At 48.5% G+C, this 9,483-nt stretch overlaps 1 protein-coding gene and 12 non-coding genes across 13 annotated transcripts; all 13 read left to right on the top strand.

Moving 5' to 3' along the window:
• The first annotated feature begins 453 nt into the window (after positions 1-453).
• On the top strand, positions 454-525 carry Pmar_PMAR005071. Its single transcript has one exon. It is a non-coding gene; the product is annotated as a tRNA-Gly (tRNA).
• Positions 526-612: 87 nt separating this feature from the next.
• Positions 613-685, top strand: Pmar_PMAR005070. Its single transcript has one exon. It is a non-coding gene; the product is annotated as a tRNA-Met (tRNA).
• A 590-nt stretch (positions 686-1,275) lies between these two features.
• Pmar_PMAR005069 lies at positions 1,276-1,347 on the top strand. The gene has a single exon. It is a non-coding gene; the product is annotated as a tRNA-Gly (tRNA).
• Positions 1,348-1,434: 87 nt separating this feature from the next.
• Positions 1,435-1,507, top strand: Pmar_PMAR005068. Its single transcript has one exon. It is a non-coding gene; the product is annotated as a tRNA-Met (tRNA).
• Positions 1,508-2,097: 590 nt separating this feature from the next.
• Positions 2,098-2,169, top strand: Pmar_PMAR005067. Its single transcript has one exon. It is a non-coding gene; the product is annotated as a tRNA-Gly (tRNA).
• An 87-nt stretch (positions 2,170-2,256) lies between these two features.
• Pmar_PMAR005066 lies at positions 2,257-2,329 on the top strand. Its single transcript has one exon. It is a non-coding gene; the product is annotated as a tRNA-Met (tRNA).
• Positions 2,330-2,920: 591 nt separating this feature from the next.
• Pmar_PMAR005065 lies at positions 2,921-2,992 on the top strand. The gene has a single exon. It is a non-coding gene; the product is annotated as a tRNA-Gly (tRNA).
• Positions 2,993-3,079: 87 nt separating this feature from the next.
• Pmar_PMAR005064 lies at positions 3,080-3,152 on the top strand. Its single transcript has one exon. It is a non-coding gene; the product is annotated as a tRNA-Met (tRNA).
• Positions 3,153-3,742: 590 nt separating this feature from the next.
• Pmar_PMAR005063 lies at positions 3,743-3,814 on the top strand. Its single transcript has one exon. It is a non-coding gene; the product is annotated as a tRNA-Gly (tRNA).
• Positions 3,815-3,901: 87 nt separating this feature from the next.
• Pmar_PMAR005062 lies at positions 3,902-3,974 on the top strand. The gene has a single exon. It is a non-coding gene; the product is annotated as a tRNA-Met (tRNA).
• A 590-nt stretch (positions 3,975-4,564) lies between these two features.
• Pmar_PMAR005061 lies at positions 4,565-4,636 on the top strand. The gene has a single exon. It is a non-coding gene; the product is annotated as a tRNA-Gly (tRNA).
• Positions 4,637-4,723: 87 nt separating this feature from the next.
• Positions 4,724-4,796, top strand: Pmar_PMAR005060. The gene has a single exon. It is a non-coding gene; the product is annotated as a tRNA-Met (tRNA).
• Positions 4,797-7,227: 2,431 nt separating this feature from the next.
• Pmar_PMAR005059 (hypothetical protein) lies at positions 7,228-9,144 on the top strand (the record flags this gene model as incomplete). Its single annotated transcript, XM_002766975.1, has 1 exon — positions 7,228-9,144. One exon carries the CDS (start codon positions 7,228-7,230, stop codon positions 9,142-9,144), a length of 1,917 nt encoding a protein of 638 aa, XP_002767021.1.
• Positions 9,145-9,483: the final 339 nt, after the last annotated feature.

The following is a 9,483-nucleotide window of genomic DNA, read 5'->3' as shown; positions in this document are numbered from 1 at the left end:
CCAGTTCAGGGGAAAACAACGTTAATAAAGCGTTGTCCGTGCATAGAAAAGAGCTATTCACCTAGAGCAGAACTCCTTGCAGGAATGATGAATGACCGCCCGGTACTTCAGAACGCGTTGCGGAGATGAACCAACAGCCCAAATTCACGAGCCGCCGCATGCGGTTTCAAAATGTGCTTGCAAGCAGGAACTTCGATGTCACGAAAAAGTTGTGCAGCTTGTGCCGAGCTAGCTGTAGTATGCGATGAGAACCTTACCAGTTGGAGTTATCAACCGAGATAGAATGCGGCCTACCATGGGAGAGATATAGTAGCAGTTCGCGATCTCAGGTACGCGTTTAAGGCCTAATCAGACTCTTGGCCGCGGGATGGTTGACGACGGTACGTCCGAGAAGGGATTCAGATGTCCCTCTACAAGTATCACAAGAATACTCAATCACTACATAAGTGATATGCACCGCTAGTCTAATGGTTAGGATATCTGCCTTCCAAGCAGATGGTCCGGGTTCGATTCCCGGGCGGTGCAGTTCATATCAACGAGGGAAGGGACTCTAGGCTATCGTGGAACAGTCATGCTCAGCACGTCAGGGCGATACAGGAGTTTGTACGCATGAGCAGCTTGGCGCAGTGGATAGCGTGTTGGGCTCATAACCCAAAGGTCCCTTGATCGAAATAAGGAGCTGCTATTCATCACAATACACTCGAGATGGTTATTAAACTGAGAGGTGCAGCCTATCGACTGCATAGATCAGTCTTACCGAAAAATTTCTACTAAACAGAGTCGGTGTTTTCGTACCATTCCGTGCGATTGGCCCAACCGTGCCAGTTAAGGGGAAAAACAACGTTAATAAAGCGTTGTCCGTGCATAGAAAAGAGCTATTCACCTAGAGTAGAACTCCTTGCAGGAATGATGAATGACCGCCCGGTACCTCAGAACGCGTTGCGGAGATGAACCAACAGCTCAAATTCACGAGCCACCGCATGCGGATTCAAAATGTGCCTGCAATCAGGAACTTCGATGTCACGAAAAAGTTGTGCAGCTTGTGCCGAGCTAGCTGTAGTATGTGATGAGAACCTTACCAGTTGGAGTTATCAATCGAGATAGAATGCGGCCTACCATGCGAGAGATATAGTAGCAGTTCGCGATCTCAGGTACGCGTTTAAGGCCCAAACAGACTCTTGGCCGCGGGATGGTTGACGACGGTACGTCCGAGAAGGGATTCAGATGTCCTTCTACAAGTATCACAGGAATACTCAGTCACTACATAGGCGATATGCACCGCTAGTCTAATGGTTAGGATATCTGCCTTCCAAGCAGATAGTCCGGGTTCAATTCCCGGGCGGTGCAGTTCGTATTAACGAGAGTGGGGTCTCTAGGCTATCGTGGAACAGTTATGCTCAGCACGTCAGGGCGATACAGGAGTTTGTACGCATGAGCAGCTTGGCGCAGTGGATAGCGTGTTGAGCTCATAACCCAAAGGTCCCTTGATCGAAACAAGGAGCTGCTATTCATCACAATACACTCGAGATGGTTATCAAACTGAGAGGTGCAGCTTACCGACTGCATAGATCAGTCTTACCGAAAAATTTCCACTAAACAGAAACGGTGTTTTCGTACCATTCCGTGCGATTGGCCCAACCGTGCCAGTTCAGGGGAAAAACAACGTTAATAAAGCGTTGTCCGTGCATAGAAAAGAGCTATTCACCTAGAGTAGAACTCCTTGCAGGAATGATGAATGACCGCCCGGTACCTCAGAACGCGTTGCGGAGATGAACCAACAGCCCAAATTCACGAGCCGCCGCATGCGGTCTCAAAATGTGCTTGCAAGCAGGAACTTCGATGTCACGAAAAAGTTGTGCAGCTTGTGCCGAGCTAGCTGTAGTATGTGATGAGAACCTTACCAGTTGGAGTTATCAATCGAGATAGAATGCGGTCTACCATGCGAGAGATATAGTAGCAGTTCGCGATCTCAGGTACGCGTTTAAGGCCCAATCAGACTCTTGGCCGCGGGATGGTTGACGACGGTACGTCCGAGAAGGGATTCAGATGTCCCTATACAAGTATCACAGGAATACTCGGTCACTACATAAGTGATATGCACCGCTAGTCTAATGGCTAGGATATCTGCCTTCCAAGCAGATGGTCCGGGTTCGATTCCCGGGCGGTGCAGTTCGTATCAACGAGAGAAGGGTCTCTAGGCTATCGTGGAACAGTTATGCTCAGCACGTCAGGGCGATACAGGAGTTTTTACGCATGAGCAGCTTAGCGCAGTGGATAGCGTGTTGGGCTCATAACCCAAAGGTCCCTTGATCGAAACAAGGAGCTGCTATTCATCACAACACACTCGAGATGGTTATCAAACTGAGAGGTGCAGCTTACCGACTGCATAGATCAGTCTTACCGAAAAATTTCCACTAAACAGAGTTGGTGTTTTCGTACCATTCCATGCGATTGGCCCAACCGTGCCAGTTCAGGGGAAAAACAACGTCAATAAAGCGTTGTCCGTGCATAGAAAAGAGCTATTCACCTAGAGCAGAACTCCTTGCAGGAATGATGAATGACCGCTCGGTACCTCAGAACGCGTTGCGGAGATGAACCAATAGCCCAAATTCACGAGCCGCCGCATGCGGATTCAAAATGTGCTTGCAATCAGGAACTTCGATGTCACGAAAAAGTTGTGCAGCTTGTGCCGAGCTAGCTGTAGTATGTGATGAGAACCTTACCAGTTGGAGTTATCAATCGAGATAGAAATGCTGCCTACCATGCGAGAGATATAGTAGCAGTTCGCGATCTCAGGTACGCGTTTAAGGCCTAATCAGACTCTTGGCCGCGGGATGGTTGACGACGGTACGTCCGAGAAGGGATTCAGATGTCCCTCTACAAGTATCGCAGGAATACTCAATCACTACATAAGTGATATGCACCGCTAGTCTAATGGTTAGGATATCTGCCTTCCAAGCAGATGGTCCGGGTTCGATTCCCGGGCGGTGCAGTTTGTATCAACGAGGGAAGGGTCTTTAGGCTATCGTGGAATAGTTATGCTCAGCACGTCAGGGCGATACAGGAGTTTGTACGCATGAGCAGCTTGGCGCAGTGGATAGCGTGTTGGGCTCATAACCCAAAGGTCCCTTGATCGAAACAAGGAGCTGCTATTCATCACAATACACTCGAGATGGTTATTAAACTGAGAGGTGCAGCTTATCGACTGCATAGATCAGTCTTACCGAAAAATTTCCACTAAACAGAAACGGTGTTTTCGTACCATTCCGTGCGATTGGCCCAACCGTGCCAGTTCAGGGGAAAAACAACGTTAATAAAGCGTTGTCCGTGCATAGAAAAGAGCTATTCACCTAGAGTAGAACTCCTTGCAGGAATGATGAATGACCGCCCGGTACCTCAGAACGCGTTGTGGAGATGAACCAACAGCCCAAATTCACGAGCCGCCGCATGCGGTTTCAAAATGTGCTTGCAAGCAGGAACTTCGATGTCACGAAAAAGTTGTGCAGCTTGTGCCGAGCTAGCTGTAGTATGCGATGAGAACCTTACCAGTTGGAGTTATCAATCGAGATAGAATGCGGCCTACCATGCGAGAGATATAGTAGCAGTTCGCGATCTCAGGTACGCGTTTAAGGCCTAATCAGACTCTTGGCCGCGGGATGGTTGACGACGGTACGTCCGAGAAGGGATTCAGATGTCCCTCTACAAGTATCGCAGGAATACTCAATCACTACATAAGTGATATGCACCGCTAGTCTAATGGTTAGGATATCTGCCTTCCAAGCAGATGGTCCGGGTTCGATTCCCGGGCGGTGCAGTTCGTATCAACGAGAGAAGGGTCTCTAGGCTATCGTGGAACAGTTATGCTCAGCACGTCAGGGCGATACAGGAGTTTTTACGCATGAGCAGCTTGGCGCAGTGGATAGCGTGTTGGGCTCATAACCCAAAGGTCCCTTGATCGAAACAAGGAGCTGCTACTCATCACAATACACCTGAGATGGTTATCAAATTGAGAGGTGCAGCTTATCGACTGCATAGATCAGTCTTACCGAAAAATTTCCACTAAACAGAGTCGGTGTTTTCGTACCATTCCATGCGATTGGCCCAACCGTGCCAGTTCAGGGGAAAAACAACGTCAATAAAGCGTTGTCCGTGCATAGAAAAGAGCTATTCACCTAGAGCAGAACTCCTTGCAGGAATGATGAATGACCGCTCGGTACCTCAGAACGCGTCGCGAAGATGAACCAACAGCCCAAATTCACGAGCCGCCGCATGCGGATTCAAAATGTGCTTGCAATCAGGAACTTCGATGTCACGAAAAAGTTGTGCAGCTTGTGCCAAGCTAGCTGTAGTATGTGATGAGAACCTTACCAGTTGGAGTTATCAATCGAGATAGAATGCGGCCTACCATGCGAGAGATATAGTAGCAGTTCGCGATCTCAGGTACGCGTTTAAGGCCCAAACAGACTCTTGGCCGCGGGATGGTTGACGACGGTACGTCCAAGAAGGGATTCAGATGCCCCTCTACAAGTATCACAGGAATACTCAGTCACTACATAGGCGATATGCACCGCTAGTCTAATGGTTAGGATATCTGCCTTCCAAGCAGATGGTCCGGGTTCGATTCCCGGGCGGTGCAGTTCGTATTAACGAGAGTGGGGTCTCTAGGCTATCGTGGAACAGTTATGCTCAGCACGTCAGGGCGATACAGGAGTTTTTACGCATGAGCAGCTTGGCGCAGTGGATAGCGTGTTGGGCTCATAACCCAAAGGTCCCTTGATCGAAACAAGGAGCTGCTATTCATCACAATACACTCGAGATGGTTATTAAACTGAGAGGTGCAGCTTACCGACTGCATAGATCAGTCTTACCGAAAAATTTCCACTAAACAGAAACGGTGTTTTCGTATCATTCCGTGCGATTGGCCCAACCGTGCCAGTTCAGGGGAAAAACAACGTCAATAAAGCGTTGTCCGTGCATAGAAAAGAGCTATTCACCTAGAGCAGAACTCCTTGCAGGAATGATGAATGACCGCCCGGTACCTCAGAACGCGTTGCGGAGATGAACCAACAGCCCAAATTCACGAGCCGCCGCATGCGGTTTCAAAATGTGCTTGCAAGCAGGAACTTCGATGTCACGAAAAAGTTGTGCAGCTTGTGCCGAGCTAGCTGTAGTATGCGATGAGAACCTTACCAGTTGGAGTTATCAATCGAGATGGAATGCTGCCTACCATGCGAGAGATATAGTAGCAGTTCGCGATCTCAGGTACGCGTTTAAGGCCTAATCAGACTCTTGGCCGCGAGATGGTTGACGACAACACGTCAAGGAGGTGGTCTAATGGTTAGGATATTTGTCAACTAATCAGATTATCCGAGTTCAATTCTCGGGCGATGCAATCGTTGCTATCGCAAGTAGAGTTTCATGGTCGTGCCCAGTACGTCCACGGAATACAGGAACGACTGAGAGTCTCGAGAACACGAGTCAGCTCTGGCATTGTACCAATCAGCAGCACTGCAAACACTACAGAAGCAGTTCGAATAGAGAGAGCCGCCGCCAGTCAACATGGAGTGTATATGTTGTCAATCTCCATCCATCAGATGCCTCGCTCTATCGGCAGCCTCTCGAACTTCCCCTCTCAATAGCTTCAACTCGGACGCAGCACCCCGAAGGAGTTCTTCCTGCCTCATTGTGCGTGATATCAACCAGAACTTCTGCCATTGGCGCACCTAAAGGAAATATGCAAAAACATATTTGTGCTTCAGACATGCCATACACAAGAGGCAAGGAGGATAAAGCGATGGTGGTCAGTATGAAGACTGTCGAGTAGCCGCCGTGATGCTCTCAATCTCAATTTCATTCGGCGTTCGCCAGCGATCCTTTTCCATTCGCACCATACTCGAACCTACTCGAGGAGCCTGTAGGAGGCGAACAACAGTCAACTGACTTGGTAAACTCTGTCTCTTCCGAATTGTCCAAGTTGATACAGTGAGATGCTCAACTCTCTCAAACTTATATACTCCAATGCTCGCGAGCATCGCTGAAACGGTCTTGGCAAATGATGATAGAACGTTGAGATCTTCTCTGCACGGCGTAAGCAGTCATCACTGGTAGAACACACAGCACCTGAGCGCTATGCCTGGCAACACTTGGATGAAAGAATTCGTATAAACCTCGCGACGACGTTTGATGGTACCACCATCGCAACGCCATGACGAGTAGCGCATTCGACTGCTCGTGGTTGTGAGCAGCCATGTGGTGGGCCTAATAGAGAACCACTCGTAAGGTAAGGAAGGTCTGAACGAGAAAAAAGACGTACGTCTCTCCGTAGTGCCAAGCAATGCCAGTTGACAAAGCAAGCTGTTTTCAAGCATTCATGCCTCGCACGTCGAAGGATCTCGGATGCTCGGTTCAACAGTCTACTGTTCTGCAGCAGCATCCTCCACAGACGAAATGGGATCCCTAAGAGAAAACAGAGCGAATGGTGCTGTTGAAACTCGTCAGTTCATCCCTACCTGGAGAAGTTCTCGAGACTTTGACTGAGGACGATTGAATAGCAGTAAATAAATGGTGAAGTCTGAAAGTATCTCCCACAGCATAGCGCCATTGGAGTAACTACATAAGCGTTCTGACTGTAAGAACCGAGCATCTGAATGGGCCTACTGCATGTCTCAACTTGGACACAGAGATATGCCGTAGCGCTGATGCAAGCCTATTTGCTGCTCCTTCTCGAGTATTCATTTTAGACGTCATACGCTTCCAGTGAAGGAAAATCTGAGGGATCAGCGAAAAAGAGCCTCTCACCGAGTTCACTTGCGGTTATGCTTACAGAAGCAGACTGCACGATTGAGAGGATACTGATGAATCGTCTGAGAATGTGGTGACGAGCCCTCCATACATCAAAAACCTGAGTGATGGGCAGATGTGATATCGGTAAGACTCATAAAAAGAATAGAATATTCAAGATCAACATTCATTGAGAGAACTGACAGAGCTCAAGCTGGATCGGTCACGATGCTGTGATCAGATGGAGCCCGACAAAAATCCGTCCGCTGATTCTCAAAGTCTTCAAGGAATGGTAGCACACATTGTGGAGCATGCGACGTACCGTGTGATGGCTCCTTCGTGTGTAGACCAATGCTTGGAGGATACTATGTGCGATGGAGCCGCTAGAGCTAGGGATTGTTGCAGCGATTACCGTGGCAAATTAAGTATCGTTTTCGTCCTTTGACAATGATATCTATTTCTTATCTGCTCCCGCTTGCTTTTGCACTGGTTGTGGCTATCGCGAATGCTTCCCCTCTCTCGGCCCCTTTGAGAGGCTTGTCCGAGCAATGTTCTGCTGACTTCTGTTCGGTAGACAGAAGTGACTATCCGAACATGCTCCCTATGGGGGATGTGAATGTGGTGGCATACAGTTTTGATAATGCTGGTCGTTGGTATATCGCTGGTACTCAATCCGATGGGAAGTCGAGGCTGTGGAGGACATCATGTGACCTGTCGTCCTATGAAGTTTTGGCTGAACATCCGATTACCGACATAGAAGCCAACCCTGATGGTTCTGAAGTCTACGCCATCAGTGAGGAGAGGGTGATTGTCATCAGTACTTTGGTCTACAACAGCATCAGAGTTATTGCTAATGATAATATGTACTTGGGGTACACTGGCCTTGCATATGCAGCTGGAAACCCCGACAGGTTGTATGTGACTGCCAACACTTGGAATGGCGTCTTCGGTTTCGAACGTATTCCTTATGGTACCGGTTGGAAGACACTTGGTTGGGTTGCCGGTTCTCAAGTGAGTCTCCCTAATAATTTACTTATTAGGGGTATCCCTTATGATAGTCCTGAGGGTCTCAACAAACCTACGAGCATCCGTTATTTGGCACCTTATATGTACATTCGTGTCGACACTGGTGTCACTGCTTGGTTGCCATACTCTTATCAGGCCTCGAAAATGTACGTCAATCTTGGCATCCCTGGTAGTGAAGGCTTTACTGTTACGCCTGATAATTATCTCTATTATAGACATGGTGAGGACGCTGTTTACAGGAAGCCTTTGGATGAACCAACTTCTGAGGGTGAATTGTATGCTGGTGGATGCGGTTGTGGCTTAGATGATAATCAGATATGTACAGCGAACAAGGGTAACTTGGTCAATTTCGTCCCTAATGATGGTCAAATTGTGATGCAGGATTACAACACTCAAGTTGACTTCCGTTTCCTTGGTTGGTGTCAATGCCCATCTGTGACTACGGGTTTACCGGTCACTACGGCTGAGACCACTACTGCTGCTGTTGAGACCAGTACTGCTGCTGTTGAGACCACTACTGCTGCTGTTGAGACCACTACTGCTGCTGTTGAGACCACTACTGCTGCTGTCGAGACCACTACTGCTGCTGTCGAGACCACTACTGCTGCTGTCGAGACCACTACTGCTGCTGTTGAGACCACTACTACTGCTGTTGAGACCACTACTGCTCCTGCCGAGACCACTACTGCTGCTGTTGAGACCACCGCTGCTGCTGAGACCACCACCAGTGGGAGTTCACTGACCTGTGATGCTTATTGTTCATCGATTACCCCTGGTAGCTACTGCAAGTATTGGACAACTCCAAGCACATGCTTTGGCAATAACATGCCGTGCTCCTGTGGTGCATCTACCACGGAGGGCCCTGCTTATACAACAACTGCTGCACAAGAGCCCAAAACTACCACCGCAGAGGCTTCTACCGGTACTCAAGGATCTAGCACCACCAAACCTGTAGAGATTACCACCACCGAAGCAGTCCGGACCACTACTGCCGAGGCTGTGGTTACTACTGCTGCAAGTTCGGATTCATGTGCCGCTGGTAATGCTTATTGTAATTCTGTCTGGAGTGGAACCTACTGTAAATCGTGGCAACATCCGAGCGTCTGTTCGGAGACTAATCTACCATGTAGTTGTGATGAAGAAGTTCCTACTACCACCAAGGCTTCTCATCAGACAACCGGATCCTCTCAGACCAGTGCTGACCACACTCCAGTTGTGACTACATCTTCACTTCAGTGCGATCCTTTCTGTAATTCTATCGAGGCCGGTAGTTACTGCAAGTATTGGGATATGCCTAGCGTGTGCTCTGGTACCAACATCCCATGCGATTGTGATTGAGTCGACTGACCGATTATGTGTTTGTTGTTCATTTCGTGTCGTATTATAGACACTCTAGTGTCCATAGGCACGCGGAAAATCATCATTTCTGATTTTTTTGCATCCCCGTTGTATGCGGGTATAATAACAGCTTTATTGAGATCCGATTTGCTGCGTTGAGTTTTGATGATATCCGGGAGGAGGAGTGGATGTACAGTTAACTTTGGGATGGCATAACCGCCCCACCTAGGAAAGGAAGAATAGGGTAGATGTACATGAATATTGGGATGGCATAGCCGCCCCACCTAGGACCCACCTAGGAAAGGAAGAATAGGGTAGATGTACATGAGTATTGGGATG

Source organism: Perkinsus marinus (assembly GCF_000006405.1).
Source record: "Perkinsus marinus ATCC 50983 genomic scaffold scf_1104296971272, whole genome shotgun sequence".
Lineage (NCBI taxonomy): Eukaryota > Perkinsozoa > Perkinsida > Perkinsidae > Perkinsus > Perkinsus marinus.
Note: the sequence above shows the minus strand (reverse complement) of the source record. Positions and strands in the feature narration are given on the sequence as shown.